General features: G+C 44.0%; 1 protein-coding gene across 6 annotated transcripts in view; it reads left to right on the forward strand.

Moving 5' to 3' along the window:
* The window catches only part of ncf1 (neutrophil cytosolic factor 1), a 214,924-nt gene that overhangs the window by 137,595 nt on the left and 56,924 nt on the right, over positions 1 to 20,405 (forward strand). For 4 of the 6 annotated variants that reach the window (XM_041197505.1, XM_041197501.1, XM_041197503.1 and 1 more), the window contains one exon: positions 5,779 to 7,072. The exons of 1 other annotated variant lie outside the window; for it this stretch is intronic. In XM_041197505.1, the coding sequence (XP_041053439.1) occupies positions 5,779 to 5,915 (137 nt within the window). In that variant the 3' untranslated portion in view covers positions 5,916 to 7,072. Of the gene's footprint in view, positions 1 to 5,778; positions 7,073 to 20,405 lie in introns of those variants that run through there. One more of the 6 variants, XM_041197502.1, reaches the window with a different exon arrangement.

Genomic DNA, 20,405 nt, shown 5'->3' on the forward strand with positions numbered 1-20,405 from the left:
AAGGGCCTTAACTGGCCTCCTAATTAATAGCGGGCGTGCCTCCGTCTCCCTTGTGCATCTGCCGAGCGAAATATCATGAGAGTGCGCGGTGATGTAGGGATGCTCAGCCCACGTCAACGTGCGTTATTTCACACTCGAGTGGGTCAGGCATACGCCCGCCCACCAAACGAAAACTTCTGCCCTATTTGCATGTGAGTATTTGACAGTGAGTGTGTGATTTGAGTGGGTGTGTGAGAGTGTGTGTGTGAGTGTGTATGTGGACGTGTGTGAGTATTTGATTGAATATGTGTGGGCTTGTGAGTGCATGTGTGAGAGGGCATGACAATTTGATTAAATATGTGTGCATGAGTATTTGATTGTGTGTGTGAGTGTATGTGTGTATGTGAGAGAGATTGTGTGTGTGTGTAGCATGCGTCTGTAGCAAGTGTGTGTGTAGCGTGTGTGTGAGCATTTGAGTTTGTGGGAGTATGTGTCTGTGCACCTGTGTATGTGTGTGTCAGTGTGAGTGCATCCATATGTGAGTGTGAGGGAGTTTGTGATTGTGTGTGTGAATGTGTGTGTGTGAGAGAATGTGTGGGTGCGTGTGTGCATGTCTGTATGTGTCAGTGTGAATGCGTGTGTGTGTGTGAGTGAGTTCGTGATTCTGTGTTTGAGTATTTGAGTGTGTGTGTTTGAGTGTGTGTGTTTGAGGATGTGTGTGTGAGTATTTCACTGAGTGCGTGTGTGCGTATTTGAGTGCGTGTGGGTGAGTGTGTGTGAGAGAGTGTGATTGAGAGTGAGTGTGTGTGTGTGTGGAATTGTGAGTATTTGACTGAGTGCGTGTATATGAGTATTTGAGTGTTTGTGTGTGAGTTTATGTTTGTGTGTCTGCATGATTGAATGTGTGCGTGTGCATGTGTGTCTGAGTGTGTGTATGTGAGTGTGTGTGTATGAGTGAATATTTGTGTCTGAGTGTGAGTAAATGCGTATGTGTAAGTAAATGTGAGTGTGTGCGAGTGCGTGTGTGTGTGCATGTATGTATTTCACTGAGTGTGTGTGTGACAATTTGATTAAGTGTGTGTGCATGAGTATTTGAGTGTGTGTTTGTATTGGAGTGCGTGTGTGTGTGTTTGTATGTGTGTGTATGTGTGTGTGTGCATTTGAGTGGGTGGGTGTGTGTGAGTATCTGACTGTGTGTGTGTATGTGTGTGTTTTTTATTCATTCATGGAATGTGGGCTTCACTGGCTGGGCCAGCATTTATTGCCCATCCCTAGTTGCCCTTGAGAAGGTGGTAGAGAGCTACTTTCTTGAACCACTGCAGTCCATGTGGTGTAGGTACACCCACAGTGCTGTTAGGAAGGGAGTTCCAGGATTTTGACCCAGCGACAGTGAAGGAACAGCGATATATTTCCAAGTCAGGTTGGTCAGTGACTTGGAGGGGAACTTCCAGGTGGGGATGTTCCCATCTATCTCCTTCTAGATGGTAGTGGTCGTGGGTTTGGAAGGTGCTGCCAAAGGAGCCTTGGTGAGTTTCTGCAGTGCATCTTGTAGATTGTACACACTGCTGCTACTGTGCATCGGTGGTGGAGGGAGTGAATGTTTGTGGATGTGGTGCCAAGCAAGTGGACTGCTTCGTCCTGGATGGTGTCCAACTTCTTGAGTGTTGTGGGAACTGCACTCATCCAGGCAAGTGGAGAATATTCCAACACACTCCTGTCATGAAGATATTAATGTATATAATATTATTGGAAAGTAGTTTTCTTTTAAAATAGAGGTTTAGTCTGTTTGTGTATCTTAACTGGATTAAAGCCAGTTAGCCTGGGTGCTTTGATGTGTACTAGTGTTGTTTTGTAAGAGAGAAAGAGTGTATTTTTTGAATAGAACATTCAAGAAGTGGGGTGAAATCTGGCACCCAGCTAACCAAGCAATACGTTTATATTACCAATAAAATTGGTACTATGAAAGAGGTTTTATTGTTAGAAGAGGCTGGTGGTACAATGAGAAATAACATTCAATAAGCGGTGCTGGGTATAAATTCAGCGGTTTTCAGGTGTGCAGGGCAGAGACAATGTAAGATCAAAGCCTGTAAGTCTATCACTGTGTCTGCATGGAACCTAAGTGAAAGGAACCTCATCTTGAACTCATAAGGTGAAAATGCTTTGCCTGGTGTCTGGTTAAGTCTATGGGTTGCTGTTGCCTTGATGGAGATTAGTTTGGGAATTTGTTAAAAGTTATGACAGTAGTAATTTGTAGCCATGTGTATATATATTCTTAACCTGTGGAGATTAATAAAATGTTTCATTTAGTTTAATGTAAAACCTCGAGAACTAGTGGTCTGATTCCTGAATTTAGAGTCACGTCTCAAACATAACACTTAAAGTTATAGGTTATGACAGTTGTTTAAAGTTTCCCTCTGGGATTTTTAAATAACTCAGCTTTACCAACTGCATCGGTCATAACGTTCCTGACTTGTACCTTGTAGAAGGTGGACAGGCTTCGGGGAGTCAGGAGGTGAGTTACTTGTCTCATGATTCCTAGCCTCTGACCTGCTCTTGTAGCCACAGTATTTATATGGCTGGTCCAGTTCAGTTTCTGGTCAATGGTAACCCCCAGGATGTTGACAATGGGGAATTCAGTGATGGTAATGCCATTGAATGTCAAAGGGCAATGATTGGATTCTCTCATGTTGGAGATGGTCATTGCCTGACACTTGTGTGGCGTGAATGTTACTTGCCACTTGTCAACCCAAGCCTGGATATTGTCCAGGTCTTGCTGGATTTGGACATGGACTGCTTCAGTATGTGAGGAGTCATGAATGGTGCTGAACATTGTGCAATCATCAATGAACATTGCCACTTCTGACCTTATGATGGAAGGAAGATCATTGGTGAAGCAGCTGAAGATCGCTGGGCTGAGGACACGACCCTGAGGAACTCCTAGAGCTGAGATGACTGACCTCCAACAACCATCTTCCTTGATGTGACTCCAACCAGTGGGGAGCTTTTCCCCTGATTCCCATTGACTCCAGTTTTGTTAGGGCCCCTTGATGCCACACACGGTCAAATGCGGCCTTGATGCCAAGGGCAGTGACTCTCACCTCACCTCTAGAGTTCAGCTGTTTTGTCCATGTTTGAACCAAGGCAGTAATGAGGTCAGGAGTTGTGGCCCTGGCGGAACCCAAACTGGGCATCAGTGAGCAGGTTATTGCTAAGCAAGTGCAGCTTGATAGCACTGTTGATGACCCCTTCCATTACTTTACTGATCAGAGAGAGAGAGAGTGTGGGCAGAATTTTGCCCTTGACAGGCGGGCTTGGTGGGGGTGGTCAGGAAGCTGACCGCCATCCCGATTGGCACCGCTCTGTGATTTCACACTCGAAGGCCAGTTAAGGCCTGCCTAGCGTGAAACGTGAGTGGCAGTGTGCTCTGTCTGTGCCGGGGGGGTGGGGGTGGGGGTGGGGAGTGCAAGTGGGCCGAACACGAACTGCTTCAGGGAGATGAAGAGAGATATAAAAAAATAAAGAATTAAAGCACTGTGTGCAGTTCTGGTCACCACATTATAGGAAGGATGTGATTGCACTGGAGGGTGTGCAGAGGAGATTCACCAGGATGTTGTCTGGGATGAAACATTTAAGTTATGAAGAGGTTGGATAGACTTGGGTTGTTTTCGTTGGAGCAGAGAAGACTGAGGGGCGACCTGATCGAGCTGTACAAGATTATGAGGGGCATGGACAGGGTGGATAAGAAGCAGCTGTTCCCCTTAGTTGAAGGGTCAGTCATGAAGGGACATAAGCTCAAGGTGAGGGGCAGGAGGTTTAGGGGGGATGTGAGGAAAAACTTTTTTACCCAGAGAGTGGTGATGGTCTGGGGTGCGCTGCCTGGGAGGGTGGTGGAGGCGGGTTGCCTCACATCCTTTAAAATGTACCTGGATGAGCACTTGGCACGTCATAACATTCAAGGCTATGGGCCAAGTGCTGGTAAATGGGATTAGGTAGGTAGGTCAGGTGCTTCTCACCTGTCGGTGCAAACTCGATGGGCCGAAGGGCCTTTTTTGCACTGCGTGATTCTGTGATTCTGTGAGAGAGAGATTGTGTGTGTGTGTGTGAGAGAAAGATTTTGTGTATGTGAAAGAGATTGTACCTGTGTGTGTGAGAGGGAGATTGTGTGTGTGTGTGAGAGATTGTGTGTGTGTGTATGTGTGTGTGTGTGTGTGAGAGAGGGAGATTATGTGTGTGTGTGAGAGAGAGGAGGGATTGTGTGTGTGTGTGAGAGATTGTATGTGTGTGTGTGAGAGAGATTGTGTGTGTGTGGGATCGATTGTGTGCGTGTGAGAGCGAGAGATCGTGTGTGTGTGTGAGAAAGAGAGAGATTGTGCCTGTGTGTGAGAGGGAGATTGTGTGTGTGTGAGAGAGAGATTGTGTGTGTGTGTGAGAGGGAGATTATGTGTCTGTGTGTGTGAGAGGGAGATTATGTGTCTGTGTGTGTGAGAGAGAGGAGGGATTGTGTGTGTGTGAGAGAGAGGAGGGATTGTGTGTGTGTGAGAGAGAGATTGTATGTGTGTGTGTGAGAGAGATTGTGTGTGTGTGGGATCGATTGTGTGCGTGTGAGAGCGAGAGATCGTGTGTGTGTGTGTGTGTGTGAGAAAGAGAGAGATTGTGCCTGTGTGTGTGAGAGGGAGATTGTGTGTGTGTGAGAGAGAGATTGTGTGTGTGTGTGTGTGTGTGAGAGAGAGAGAGAGAGGAGGGATTATGTGTGTGTGTGTGTGTGTGAGAGAGAGAGAGAGAGATCGTGTGTTTGTGCGTGCTTGTGTGAGAGAGATTGTGTGTGTGTTTGAGAGGGAAGTGTGTGTGTGAGAGGGAGAGAGATTGCATGTGTGTGTGAGAGGGAGAGAGATCGTGTGTGTGTGTGTGTGTGTGAGAGAGCGAGATCCTGTGTGTGTGTATGAGAGAGATTGTATGTGTGTGAGAGAGATTGTATGTGTGTGAGAGAGAGAGTGTGTGTGAGAGAGAGAGTGTGTGTGAGAGAGAGAGTGTGTGTGAGAGAGAGAGTGTGCGTGAGAGTGTGAGTGTGAGAGAGTGTGTGAGACAGAGTGAGTGTGTGTGTGTATGAGAGAGATTGTGTGTGTGTGTATGAGAGATTGTGTGCATGTGAGAGTGGGAGATTGTGTGTGTGTATGTGAGAGTGGGAGATTGTTTGTGTGAGAGAGAGATTGTGTGTGTGGGGGGGAGAGAGAGATTATGTGTGTGTGTGAGAGAGGAGAGATTGTGTGTGTGTATTAGAGAGATTGTGTGTGTGTATGAGAGAGATTGTGTGTGTGCGTATGAGAGAGATTGTGTGTGTGGGAGAGATTATGTATGTGTGTGAGAGAGGAGAGATTGTGTGTGAGGTAGAGATTATGTATATGTGTGAGAGAGAGAGATTTTGTGTGTGTCTGTGTGAGAGGGAGAGATTGTGTGTGCCTGTGATAGGGAGAGATTGTGTGTGCCTGTGATAGGGAGAGATTGTGTGTGCCTGTGATAGGGAGAGATTGTGTGTGCGTGTGAGGGAGAGATTGTATGTGTGTGAGAGAGATTATGTGTGTATAAGAGAGAGAGATTATGTGTCTGCATGTGAGAAAGGGAGAGATTGTGTGTGTGAGACAGTGTGTGTATGTTTGAGAGAGCATGTGTGTGTGTGTGTGAGAGAGAGAGAGTGTGTGTGTGTATGAGAAAGTGTGTTTGTGTGAGAGTATGTGTGTATGAGAAAGTGTTTGTGTGTGTGTGAGAGAGAGTCAATTAAATACTCCATTTCCCTTATTTTAGGTCTCTTGACTGTTCCAGGTGCCAGGAACCAAGAGAAGGGTAGTCTGGGGAAGATGATTCCAGTGATTCCCCCAAGGCCCACACTCAGCGAGATCATGGAACACTGCACCGAACAAACCAAGAGTAAAATAAAATGAGAGCAGTCCCTGAGAGGGAAACACGGAAAATATCAGCTCTATCCAGCAGGAGTGATGAGGGATCCTCACCCATTCTATTCCCCTGCCTCTGGGCTCATAGATACCACATCAAATTATATAGAACCTACGGCAAAGAAACAGCTTCTCCATGTTGATATTTATATTCTGCATGAGTCTCCTCTCACTCTCTTCATCCCACCCCATTGACATATCTCTTAATCCAATCTCCTTCTCTCTATCTGTCTCAGGGAACAGCTCAACTTGCGATCTATCAGACTCTATTCAGTTAGTATCTAAGCTAGTTGTTCTGGCCTAACATTGTCTGAACTTCATCAACAACTATTTTGATCATTTAAATCTCAATGCTAACGTTAACCTGTGCATCGAATATGACTGTACTCCTGGTCTGTCTTCCTGCTACAAAGACCATGTCCATTAGATTGTCAAATCTTGTCTCATCTGTTATCAAAAGATTATTGTAAAGTTTGCTTAAGGAGTTAACATAAGGATGTAAGAATTAGGAGCAGGAGTAAACCACATGGCCTGTCGAGCCTGCTCCACTATTCAATATGATCATGGCTGATCTCCTGCCTCACAGTCCCCATAACCGCTCAATTCCCTGATAGATCAAAAAATCTGTCTATCCCAGCCTTAAACGATGGAGCAAAGATGAAGCATTCACAACCCTCGGGGGTAGACAATGCCAAAGGATCACAATCCTGTGAGTGAAGAGCTTTCTCCTCATCTCAGTCTTAAATAATGAACCCTGTATCCTGAGACAGTGCCCCTGTGTTCTAGATTCCCCAGCCAGGTGAAACAGCCTTTCAGTATCTACCCTGTGAAGCCCCTTCAGAATTGTACATGTTTCACTGAGATCATGTCTCATTCTTCTAAACTCCAGAGAACATAGACTCAGTTTACTCAGCCCCTCATCATAGGACTATCTTCTCATCCCAGGGACCAATTTAGCACTGATATTAATTCCCTTACATTCCTTAGTCTTGTTAGCCCCTTGGTTATCATCTATTTCTGGTGTGTAACTTGTGTCTTCTGCCACGAAGACTGTTACTGGGGTGTTAGATCCACAAAAATGATTATGTTGCTCCATGAAGTTTGACATTATGAATTAACTAATAAAAAGCAATGTTTGTAGTGAATGATTCTTCACTTGGTCTGTGTGTTTCCTCTGTTCCTGAAATAATTATCCTGTTTCCAAGACATAACATACAAAATTGTCAATGAATGTTTTCTAAATTTAAAAAAGATAATTCAGTATTTAAGATTCATCTGTATATTAAAAAACAATACACAATGGACACTAGTGACATATGAAGCTTACCACTTGACCCTTCAACCTGACAGCTAGTGATTTTGACAGTCAAGCAAGCTTTATTTAACAATAACCAAAGCTGTTTTGAAACTCAACATATTTAAACAATATCAAAAGGTATTCTAAGATTACAGTTACATGTTCATAAAATCTCAGAGTTGAAATCCCACAAACATACATCTAATGGAGACAGCATTACCAGGATTTTATCTGCCAGTGGAGGTGTGCATTGATGCAGCTGCTGACACAATGGGTGGGAATCTCCTGGAAGCTGTGCATGTTTGGTCCAGTCACTCCTCCAGTTTTTGTACACATTAGCCTCAGCTGGATTTTCACAAATGTCAAGTGTACAGTGGCTGTGACTGATTGGAACGTGGAGCATAGTTCCATCACATTGGCACCCTGCCCATTTTGCACTTTAACTGCTTCTGAGGTGGGCAAAGGCAGAAATTGATGAGTGAAGGAAGATCCCACTGGTACAACAGCCCAATGTTGTCAACACTGCCTCATCCCATTTATATAAATGGACATTCCGGGTGGGCAGAGATGGATGCAGAGTCCATTAAAAAAACCAGGAAGGAGGTTATTTGTCAAATTTGGAGGCTACCTTTGGAGGTCTGGTGGTGCAGTGGGTAGTGTCTCTGCCTCTGAGCCAGAAGCTCTGGGTTCAAGTCCCATTTCAGGACTTGATGTCCAAGAGAGGTGTGTTCATATAGTGGCCAAACAGGTTGAGTAGCACCTGCAAATCCTTCCATCATACAGGAACTGGCCAGCCCTGCTTCAGGTGTAAGTGGTACCCTTCAGGCTAGTGACCCATTCCAGGAAAGCCTAGCTATGGGAAACAGATGTCAGCATGTCCTTCAACTGCCCCATGTGACTCTAGGTACAGGAAATCTTCTAAGTCAGAATATTTTCATGGAGACTTTTTTGTATAGTCGGGCAACTTTGTCTTAATTATTGCAGTACAAACTGTCACTCCCGATCAGTGGAGCAGTGCCACAGTGGAATTTCCTAAGGGAATTCTCTTGCTTTTGAAGGAAGCTGAGAAGGAGCTGCAGTCAAGCACTTCCACAAATACAGCCCTTCTTCCTTAGGTGTAGAATCAAGTTCCCTCCATAATTACTCCAATCACCTGCTTTACCTTCAGCCCAATGAAAGTACCATGCTTTGCCCTTGCCATCGATTGGCGTCCTGACCAGTCATCCTGATTGGTGTTCCAAGACTGACTGACTACAATTCCTGGTTATTCTCATTAACTTGGAATGGAATTGAAATTGAAACTGCTCCAAATGCATGTTTAGAACCATTGATACCAGTAAGACGACTGGCATCTCATTGGCCAGAATGGAATTGAGAGGGGCATTTGTCGATGAACTGAGAGTTTTAAATGTCGATCTATTGACCTCCCTTAATGTTCATATTCAGTGCAAAGTCATGTGGTGCCAATGCAATTCTCCAGGAAACACTTAGGAGGCACACTCAGCACCTTAGTGAGGATTCCTGTCAGTTCATGTGCTACTGATGCAGTAAGACAGCTGATCCATGCTCACCATTTTCCCGCTGGTGCACCTGAGATCAAGAACCAAGCAGAGCCCTCGGGATTAAACGTGTTCATTCTCATCTATCGTTCTGAGTGTTAAGGCTTTAATACAATGGCAGCACTATGCTGCTCCATGGAAAATCTGTTTTAATGTCTTCAATTCTCACTAAACAAATACTATCTTGTTCAAGCAAGCACTTCAAAGAGGCCAAAATTACAGATAATACAGATAATATTTAAACTTGTTGCAGTATGAATATGATCTGTCAGCATGTATGCTTCAGTAGGTGACATTACAAATTCATAAGGCTGGTAAAAGAGGCTGCGGGATCCTTAGCCAATAGATCAAATAGAGGATACAGATTTAAAATAAATAGCTAAAGAACCGGAGGATATTTGAGGAGAATTTTTTTCACACAGCAAATTATGATGATCCATTGCAGAGGAAGCAGATTCAATAATAGCTTTCAAAAAGGAATTTGATATACGCTTGAAAAGGAAAAATTTGCAGGCCTCAGGGATGTGAGACTAATTGGATAGCCCTTTTCAAGGGTTAACATTATGATGGTGTGTCAAATAGCCCAGTTCTGCTATATCATCATAGTCTTCACCAACCCATCCTGGGGAAATTACATCATCATAACTTTCATTATCTTCTGGTAAAACATCAACATACCCACTCGTTGGATTCTGTTCATAATCAGCTGGATTTTCATAGCTATCTGATATATTGTCCTGGTTGGATAACTTATCAACTGTATCATCTGTAAAACAGAAAGGATTTTGTCATGTTTTAGATAAAACCCTCTAACACATAATGTGACCCAGTAATTCCCATAGGGATATAGGCCGGAATTTTTCGCTCCCATTGGCGTGAGCGGACAATAGGGCGAGCAGGCCAAAAATTGGTTTCACGCTGTCACAAAACCAGTTTCTGATCATCCGCTCCACCCATCAGTGGCGGCCATGTTTCCCACCGCCACACATCAGGAACCTAATTTCAATACTTTAGTATCACACTATAAGCCCGGCTCACCGGAATCATCCCCCCCCACACTGGATCATCCGGCATGTCAGCGTGTTTGCTGTTTCCCAAATGTCCATAAGCGAAATGCACCTGGCAGGCTGCACTTCACTCGCGACTTCGAGATCTGTTTGCCTACCTTGCTTCAGGCAGCACTCGAAGCCATCAGCGCCAGGCTTCACAGGCAGCACCACATCACTTTCAGGGAGGGTCATGGGCAGGTCTCTATCTACCAGACCCGCTGTAAGGCTGGGCTGACTTTTCAACGGCTGCAGGGCTAGGGCTTGCTTGGGGAAGGGGGAGAAGTGGCCTCAGGCAAGGGAGAGGCTGCAGGACAAGGGTTGTAGAAGGATGGTATCCCAGGGTGTGCACTGGGGCACATGTTGATCTGAGCAATTGCCTCAAGGTGGTGAGGGCAGAGGAGGCAGTCTCCAGAGGAGATGAGGCCAAATGGATATGTGAGGGTGTGTGTTTGAGTCCTGGGACAATTTTGCACATAGAGATCATAGCGTGATCCAGTATTCCCATAGGGTTCATAGTGTGATCCAATATTCCCATAAAGTTCATCCTTTCAGATTGAGAGTTTAGATGGAGCTTCTGTTGCACTACTCTTTCATAAGGGGGCATTTCTGACTATGCAACACTCCCTCAGTAATGCACAGCAGTGTCAGCCTAAATGACATATGCCTTCCCCTGGAGTGAGATTTGAACCCACAACCTTATAACACCGAGATGAGACTGGCACCTGTTACAATCCCAGCTGAGGTTACACCTGGATAAGCCTGATTCCAGGGTAGAACCCAACTTGATAGATCCTAACTTTTATTTTTTGTTTAGATACATGGAGGGTAGCTACTGAACAGATGCACAAGAGTCAGCTGATGAATTTTTAACAAAAAAAACATTTATTCAACAAGAATAGGTTGACTATATTACTATACTCATTCACCCACAACTATACCTCCATGGTTTAGAACTCTCCTTCTGATGTTCCTCTTCCCTGGGTCACCACATGCATTCAAGCTGCCTTCCATGCACTCTCTCTCACTGACTCAGCCTTAACAGTACACCACTGCTTCACATGCCCATAGCAAAGAATTACAGACCTTCAGTCATCTCTTTGAGCCTTCTTGCCTCTTGCAAGCTGTTCTCACATTAAATCTGAAGCTTGGAGCCTTTCTCTCTGCCCCTCATTCTTAACTTCAGTTAACAGGAATTTTTCCCAGACTCCTGACCTTCCTTTGACTACAAGGTCACCTACCACCCTACCCATCTGCTACCTTATCCTATTACCACCTCTCATCCTACCCACCTGCTACCCCACCCACCTACCCTCTCCCACCCTACCCACCTTCTATCTACCACCCTACTCACCTGCTACCCTACCCACCTACCATCTATAGTCCTACCCAGTTACCCACCTACAGTCACCCATTCACTCAGACACTAATACACTAACACACTGAAAAGCTGTTTAAATGTCTCAGTGCGTTAGTGAACACTTACCAGAATACGACAGCTCGGGTTCTAAAAAGGGGGAATGGCATGTCTTTCTCTGAAAATTCAATGCTACAAAGAAGCTGTTGGATTGAAGATACACTCCAAACTTCTTGGAGGAGCTGGGATCGGGAAGTACTGGCTAGAAACACAGAGCTTCAGCATGGTGCAGTAAAGTAGGAGCAGAGCGGCGACCTGACAGTAATTATGTCTCCTCGGAGGATTCCGGCCTGTAGATCCTAGAATGTCTGTTGTTATGATTGTGTGAGGAGGAATGAGCAGGCTCCCCTTCTGCTTAGCCCCCTCGGTTGGTCTCAACAAAGATTTTTAAATTTTGTTTCCCTATAAATGCCTTTTCCAATCCAAAATTATTTATTTCTTAATAAGGAACCAATCAAACCAGGTTTTCCTGAGTCAACTGAAGAGTAAGCTTATTAGTTATTAAACCCAAGAAAAAATAATAAAGGTGCGAAGACACACATACACAGATATCAGAAGTAAGAATGTTAGAGTCCAATAAAATGTTAAAAGAATATACAGTTAAGTCCTTTGCTTGTCTTTGAGGTAAACATTGTTGAACGTTGCGGCTGTTTGAATTTAATTGGTTTCCTATGGAGCTCTGGAGTTGACTTGTTTCAGGTGTGCGCTTTATTGGAGACACTCTTTTAGCTTCAGAGAAAGAGAGAGAGAGATCTTTACTGCTCTCTTCCAGCAGTGTTGTTAGATGGCTTTCGTGCTTCATTTTCTTACTCTTTCTCTCTGATGGCAGATTCCTGTCTGTAAATTCCCAGAAAGGAATTCGATCAGCATGTCTTGAAGTCATTGTTGCAAACCATGTAATCCCATTTTTTTAATATTTTCATCTCTGAAACTTTTGACACATTTCAAGATAGAAATGAACAGGGGATGGGGTTATTTCATCCTCCAGAGGGGGTTTTGAATGTCTGCTGAGTGTCTGGCTGGTTAGTAGCCTACTTTCTTGATAGAATGACAGTTCAACAACTTGCATTTTTGATGTCTTCCTTTCGAAAGAGTCCCTGTTTGACACTGCCCAGGTGTGAAATTCCATGCAACTGGTTTGCAGTGCAATTCAGATGGAAACTTTGCAGAGAAGTGGTCAACTTACAATACCAGACATCAGGTGACTCATGGTAGCCACTTTTGGTCAGTGTCTGTTCTTGTATTTTTTTTAAAATAGGTCTTCTTTAAATATTCAATATGTCTGTGGTTAGCTGGTGAAGTTGCAAGTAGTTCTTACTCAGTCATCATGACACTGCCTAGTGGTTTATGAAAGCTTGCATATTCCAGGGTGAATTCTCATCTTCAGAGAAGAATTCCCACAGTGTGAAATTTCACTCCAAATCTGCAATCACCACCTTCACCCTCCATCCCCACCAACACCAGCCTCCAATCCAACCCTCACAGGGTGGGGGTTATAAAAAATGTTTCCCAATGGGAATTGTGCTGCCAAGAGTAGTTCACCAGAATCTGTCTGCAAATCCCATTGATCCAACGCCCAGATGAAGGATCCAGGTGTACGGGCAGGAGGTACCCAAAGGTTGGGAGTATGGTCAGGAAAGTTGTTCACTGGTCAGGAAAGTTCAGGCCCTCTAACACAGTTTCCTGAGGCAGAGCAGGGGTGGGGTGCGGGGCGACTACCACCTTCTACGTCACTGCCCTGTGAAGTGGCAATAACTGGGTGGGGACAGATACCAGGAAAAACTGCCAGGAAGATAGGTTTGACCCAATGTCACCATTTGCAAGGGCAGGGTGGACAAGCACAGGGCTGGGCATTGTGTTAGGGACAGGGAAATCTAGGTTAGAGTAGTTAGGTGTGGTAGGTTGCTAGGAAATCTAGATGTGGTAGGTTGCACCACCAGATTTTGCCTCTTTCTCTGTTACTATTTTACCCCACCTTAGACAAGAAGGCAGGTGAGAATCCAACTCCTAATGCACACTGCCTCTCCTTAATTAATAACACTGATTGTAACTATCACAGCATTTGAGAACAGAAAAGGGAAAGCTTGGTGATGGTCATAGGTCAGTGCACAGCGTTCTCTCATCTGAGTCAGAAATGGATGAATTAAAATCCCACTCCAGAAACTTGAGCACATAGTCTTGGCTGACTCTCCAGTGCAATACTAAGGGAGTGCTGCATTGTTGGAGGTGCCACCTTTTGAATGAGATGTTGAACCAAGGTTCTAGCTATTATCACGGTGGATGTAAAATATCCCTAATTGAAGAAGAGTAGGTAAGTTTGTCTCAGTGTCCTGGCTAATATTTATCCCTCAAACAACATTAAACTGGTAAATGACCAGAACCTCAGGATCACACTTGGAGACTGAAAGGTGTTGTTCCACAAAGCAATTACCCAATTGGGAGTTAATCTCCACAATGTAGAGAAAACCGCACTGTGGTCAGTGAAAAGACAATACTGAATAGCAAGAAGTACAAGTAAATCCCTGTGCCCCTTGGGAAAAAACAGATTATCTGGACATTGTCCCATCACCATTTTTGGAATCTTGCTGTGCTCAAAATTGGTTGTCATGTTTCTGACAGTGAAACAGAGATCACATTTCCAAAGTATTTTATTGACTTTAGAGAAGTTTAGGATTTCCTGAGGTCATGAAATGTTCTATAGAAATCCATGTTCTTTCCTTTAAAGACTGAGTGAGGTATTGATGATTGGTTCAGGGTATGCACTAGGAACAGTGCCCTGACTAACACTGACCATCTGTGTGAGGTCATCAATCTGCTTCCTGCCATGTGGAGCAACTTCCTGTCTTTTGTTCTTAACTAACAGGACTAGGTGACTGAATGATTGTACAAGGTTCAATCAAGCTACCATTTGCAGCGCCAGACTCGGCATTCTCACCTCAGGGTCACAGGGTTCCGGGCTCAAGTTTCACTCTAGACCTGAGCACAAAAATCTAGGCTGACCCTCTAGTGCAGTCCCAAGGGAGCACTGCATCGTCAGAGGTGCTATCATCTGGATGAGACGTTAAACCGAGGCCCCAACTGCCCACTTGGATGGGTGTAAATGCTCCCATGGCACTATTTCGAAGCAGAGCAGGGGAGGTTATCCCCGCTGTCCTGGGACTAATATTCATCCCTCAATCAACATCACAAAAAACAGATTATCTGGTCCTTATCACATTGCTGCTCGTGGGAGTTTGTTGTGTGTAAATTAACTGCCAAACAGTGACTTTGCTTCAAAAAGTACTTGATTAGCTGTAAAGCACTTTGAGATGTCTAGTGGTTGTGAAGAGAGCTATATAAATGCAAGTCTTTCTTTTCTTTTTAACTTTATTTATGTATTTAGTGAAAGAGAAGGAATTTGTTCCAGTATGCATCCTTGCTGCTTTTGCGATGAATTCTTTAACCTCCCCTCCAAATTTAGACAACTAACAATTAGCTTTAAACAAAACTGAGGATGCAAGGTGCCAATTTTCAGCTGTAGTTGTCCATTTCCCATCTGAAAAATGGAAAGTCAACGTGGAAAAATGGGATAGTGGGTGCCCCAGACACTATTTTGCAACTGGATTGTAACTGGACAAATAACATGTCCACTTATTTTGGGCATAACAATGTGAAAATATACAAATCAGGGTCCTTTTGCTATTTTCAGGTATGTAAGGGCAGAGTCAGCACATTCTGCCCATTTGTATTAGACAATGAAATGGGCCTAAACAACAGCCCATAAAGGAACCACTGGGGGGAATGCGTGCGAAAGAGCACAGGAATCTCCCTGAGGCACAAGAGCTGCCTCGGGGAGATTAATTTGATTTGGAAAACTTGAAAAAAAGAATTTTAAAAATTATTCAGACATGTTCCCTCATCTGACTGTGTCAATGAATTTTACTAAAAATTTTTTTACATTTATCAACACTTCATGAAACCTCATCCTGCCTGTGGATGAGGTTCCATGAAAAATATGAAGGCCGCCTGGGCTCTTTGCCTGCCGCCAACCTTAAGGGTGGACGGGCAGATCTGTTACTCAGGAAAGTGGAGCATCATCAGATAGCAACTACATTTGGGAGGTTTGGGTGTGGGGGCGCAAGAGCAATGAAGAATTTAACTATCACCCTAAAAGGTGCATCAAGGAGGGGGAAGAGTTTTCCATGCTAGGCTAGTGTCAGTGGGATTGAACTACTTGTGGGTTCAGGCCTCAGTTGCACTCTGGATGGAGCAGTTATTTACGAGTGCTCTCCATGTTGGTATTTGCTAACTTGGTAAGAAAGGAATACTGCAGCCCGGCATTGTTTCCATCCTTTCTGGAATCATCTCCAGGTCTAACCTGTCAATCCAATTGTTTCAGGAGCCAAGCAATTTCTCATTCTCCCAGAACTGGCCAGCTACATCAACCATTAGTAGGTATTGAATTGTTCAGCTTCGAGCGGGAGACTGCGTCTCTAACCTGGGAAGTTGAATTTTCACCCCCACCCCAACACCAAGGCCTGAATCATCTGGTCAGCGTGTGAGGGCGGGCCCCGCCTGCTGACACGTAAAATGCCACACGGTGATATCAGGCGTGTGCCCCGACGTTACCGCGCATCATTCGATCTTCAGTTTGGCGGGCGAGTCAGCTGCATGCCCACCGAACTGTCAAAGGCCTGTTAAGGTCATTTAAATACCAATTGAAACAAATAACAGATCTGCCCAACCACCCTTAAGGTTGGCGGCAGGCAAAGAGCCCAGATGGCCTTCATATTTTTCATGGAACCTCATCCACAGGCGGGATGAGGTTTCATGAAGTGTTTATAAATGTAAAAAAAATTTTTAGTAAAATTCATTGACACAGTCAGATGAGGGAACATGTCTGAATAATTTTTAAAATTCTTATTTTCAAGTTTTCCAAATCAAATTAATCTCCCCGAGGCAGCTCTTGTGCCTCAGGGAGATTCCTGCGCTCTTTCGCATGCATACATGCAAAAGAGCACAGGCCCCGACTCTCCCTCCTACCCCCGCCTGTACAGGGAGCACTCAGCGCTAATGGGTGTACGTCACACTGGGCGGGCCTTAATTGGCCTTCCCATGCAAAATAGCGGCACGCAGCCAATCGCGGGTGGTGTTTGGCTATGCGCCCGCCCGCACCTGCTCCCGAACCGTCAGCCCGATGGGGAGAAAATTCTCCCCCAAGAGCTTTTAATTTTCCGTCTCAAATTGAAAAGTGAGATAAAAAAACAGAACATACCACAACCTTGTTCATTGCCCAGCTGATAGGCATTATCATTTGCGTGCTCTTGGAAAGTTTTGATCAATGAAGAACTAGTGAGGCAACTGCAGAAGAAGAAATAAAGAAATGGGTGTCAATCAGCACCAGGTGGACATTCTAGAAATTCTGTTGGCTTCGGTGCTTAAAATAAGCATGACCAATTCCTTGTCACTGCTAATAATGAACAGAAGATATGTGTCAGTAACTTGGTCCATCCCTGGGAACACCACCATCTGGAAGTTCCTCTCCAAGCCACACACCATCCTGACTTGGAAATATATCGCCGTTCCTTCACTGTCACTGGGTCAAAATCCAGGAACTCCCTTCCTAACAGCACTGTGGGTGTACCTACACCACAGGGGCTGCAGTGGTTCAAGAAGGCAGCTCACCTCCACCTTCTCAAGGGCAAATAGGGATGGACTATAAATGTTGGCCTAGCCAGCAAAGCCCACATCCCGTGAAAAAATAATTAAAAAAAAAACAATGAATAGAGTTATCCATCACCCAAGCAATGGGCTGGGTTTTCCTCTGGATTATTCTTTCACGCTGTAAGTAGAGTAGATTGGAACAGAGGTGTGTCAAAAAAAACCCTAACATTGCATTGGAATTATCCTCCACAATAACATCTAACTTCCTTAATGCTCAGAGGAGCCCATATTAAGGGGACCCCGGAGGTTAAGTACTCTGGCCCCTTATCCTCATCTTTTGTAAAAGCAATATACTGCAGATGCTGGAAAACTGAAATAAAAACAGAAAATGCTGGAAAAACTCAGCAGGTCTGACAGCATCTGTGGAGAGAGAAACAGAGTTAATGTTTCGAGTCTGCATGAACCTTCTTTGGAGCTGAAGCTCTGTAGGGGAGTCATATGGTGAATGACTAATAAAATATTCCTGAGGGAGATACTCCTGGGATGAGGACTTTTGGTTTGCTGCAGCTGAAATTTTGAGTCACTTTTTAACATTCTGACAAGACATTTGCTGCTACCTTCTCATCAGCTTCATCAAATGCAGTTTGGACAAGGGTCCTATATTTCCCATTGGCAACCCTATTCTTTAGCTACAAGATCGAGGAGGAGGAGGAGATTGGAAGAGGCTAAACTGGAGGCTCTTGGAGAGTGAGGTATCACACAAGATGTCTGTTTGTACATGCTTGGCAGGGTTGATAAACCATGATCACCTTATTTAGACCCTTCTGGACATCACCATTTCAAAGAGTTGTGCTTTCTACAGAGGCTCTTGGCAAGATGTGGCTATCATTGCCTGAAGTCCTGCAGCTCACTTTCACCATTGTCTATATCTGCTGGTTCCTCACCCCAGCATTGACAACTGTGTCTCCAACCATCTAGTCTGAACCTCTAGAATTTCCTTTCTGAAACTTTCTGCCTCTCTATCTTTCTCTTCTCCTTTAAGACACTTGCTTAAAGCCTACCTCTTTGACCAAGCATTTGGTTCTAATGTCTTCTTCTTTGGCTCTGTGTGAATTTTTCTCTAATTAAAGCATCTTAAGATGTCATACTATGTTAAGGGTGCTATAAAAATCCAAGTTGTTATAGTTTGTCACATTAGTTGAGCAGCTGGTCTCCATTATGTAAAGAAAGCCACTGATGTTGTTTTCTGGAAGGCTTCAGAATTCACCCCCTTCCCAATGGAACCAGAAAAAGTGAGAAGCAAAATTATCCAATATTACAAAATATCAGGGCAAGGAGACGGCAGTGCAGTGGTAATGTCATGGACTAGTAACCCAGAAGTCTAGGCTAACTGTGAGGACGAGTTCAAATCCCACCATAGCAGCTGGTGGACTAGTCCATAATGGTAATCATGACATTAATTGTCATGAAAAACCCAACTTGTTCACCAATGTCAGTTAGGGCAGGAAATCTGCCAACCTTACCTGGTCTGGCCTATATATGACTGCACCACATGATAATGTGGTTGACTCTCAACTACCCTCTACAATGGCCTAGTAATCTGCTCAGTTCAAGGACAATTAGGGATGGGCAACAAATGCTGGCCACATCCCATGAAAAAATATAAAAAAACACTGAACCCAAAGCTTCATATAACAGGAAAGCTTTTCATTCAATTAGTGAGCGGCTAGTGTGTAATATCAATTACCTTATCATGGTTATTAATGTTAGTTACCCCAGTTGTCAAGATGCATTCATCAGCCTTTGTGACTCGGAGCCAACTATCAGGATGGTTGGTATGGTGCAGTGTTTGAATTATAAGCATTCTGACTTGTGCTTTAAATGAGGGCAGAACAATTTCAGTTGTGTAAATCTAGCTGATCAGCTATGATCCAATTGAATGATTGAACAGTTCAAGGGGTAGAATGATCTATTCCTGTTCCTAAGTAAATAGTATAGTTGTGAGAGATGGCCGAGTTGGTACTATTGATAGAGTTGATCAGCAAGCACTTCTTAGATGGAGACTTTTAGTTTATTTACAAAGGCACTCAGCAGCAACTACATGTGTGCTTTCACTTCAAACCCTACACTACTAACTATTAACTACTAAGGTAGCCCACGCTACTCTCCTATTGGGTATTAAAGATCATGTGATCTTCCTTAACATACATTCTTCTTAAAGGTATATTACACATAAATAAAACCATAATTATCGCATCCCTCCCCATTTACTCAGGTGTACATTTTATATTTACAAGTACAATTTTCTCCATACTGCAAAATATTTACACTGGCAAGTAATTTACAAATTCAGTCTTTCCGGGGCCTTCCATGTGCGTGTAGAACGTCTCAGCTCCAAAGCTTCAGATGCTTTGTCAGGAACCTCCTTTTCCAGAGTTGCCTGAATATCAGGTGCTTCCGTGGGCACTTGCAGTTCTGTATCCTTGTTATGAGGAGATATTAATGTGTATAATGTTATTGGAAATGATTTTTAAATTGGACTTGTAGTGGGGTCTGTGTCTGTGTGTGGCTTAATTGGATTAAAGCTAGCCAGTCTGGGTACTTCTGGTAGTCTGTGAATGACAAAACTTTGACATAGTTTCTCAATTGTAGCAGAAAACGTTGGCAATTTCACCTCATACATGTCCATCCATTTTAAATGGGCATCAACAATGAGCAGAAACATTTTTCCCATGAAAGGTCCAACATAGTCAATGTGTAATCATACCCATGGCCTTCCTGGCCTCTCTCAAGGGTGTATCAGAGCTGTTGAAGGTAACTTTTGCAGTTGCTGATATTGCACACAATTCTTCACTAAACTGTCTATTTCACCATCCGTCCCAAGCCACCATAGTTAGCTGCGTACTATGGTCTTCATTCGAGAAATTCCTGGATGTGAGCTGTGTAGTTCAATTAAAAGTGGAGGAACTATCCCTTTGGAGGAAATATCACTTGTGCTCCCCACAATAAGATGCCATCCTGGCTGGTTATTTCATATCTTCTGTTGCGGTACGGTTTCATTTAGTCAGATACAGGCTCTTGTGACCAACTATGAAGCATTTGTTCTTGTACTTGAGATAGGATTGGATCCCGACTTGTCCAGTCTCTGATCTGTCTAGTGCAAACCAGTGAGGAACCTGAGAAATTTAACAATTAAGCAAGTTCCTGTGGAACTGGGGTGTCCTCATCATTTTCTTGTAAAGGCAAACAACTAAGTACATTGGCGTTTGCAATTTGACTTCCAGGCCTATGTACAAAAGTGTATGCGTATGCTGCCAGGGTTAAAGGCTTATTTGTGTTTCTGTGTCTTCTTTCTATGTGCCTTCTTCTTTCTAGCACTGACTTTAATCTCGGCCTTCTTTTCAACTTCAATATTGGCCCAACTACTCTCAGATGTAAGCTCGACTTGAGTGAACTCAATGGTTGAGTCTCCCAAAATTTCACCACCTGCCTGCTTCTTAGAAAATTCTGTGATTT

The sequence above is a fragment of the Carcharodon carcharias genome, chromosome 10 (assembly GCF_017639515.1).
Source record: "Carcharodon carcharias isolate sCarCar2 chromosome 10, sCarCar2.pri, whole genome shotgun sequence".
Classification (NCBI taxonomy): Eukaryota; Metazoa; Chordata; class Chondrichthyes; order Lamniformes; family Lamnidae; genus Carcharodon; species Carcharodon carcharias.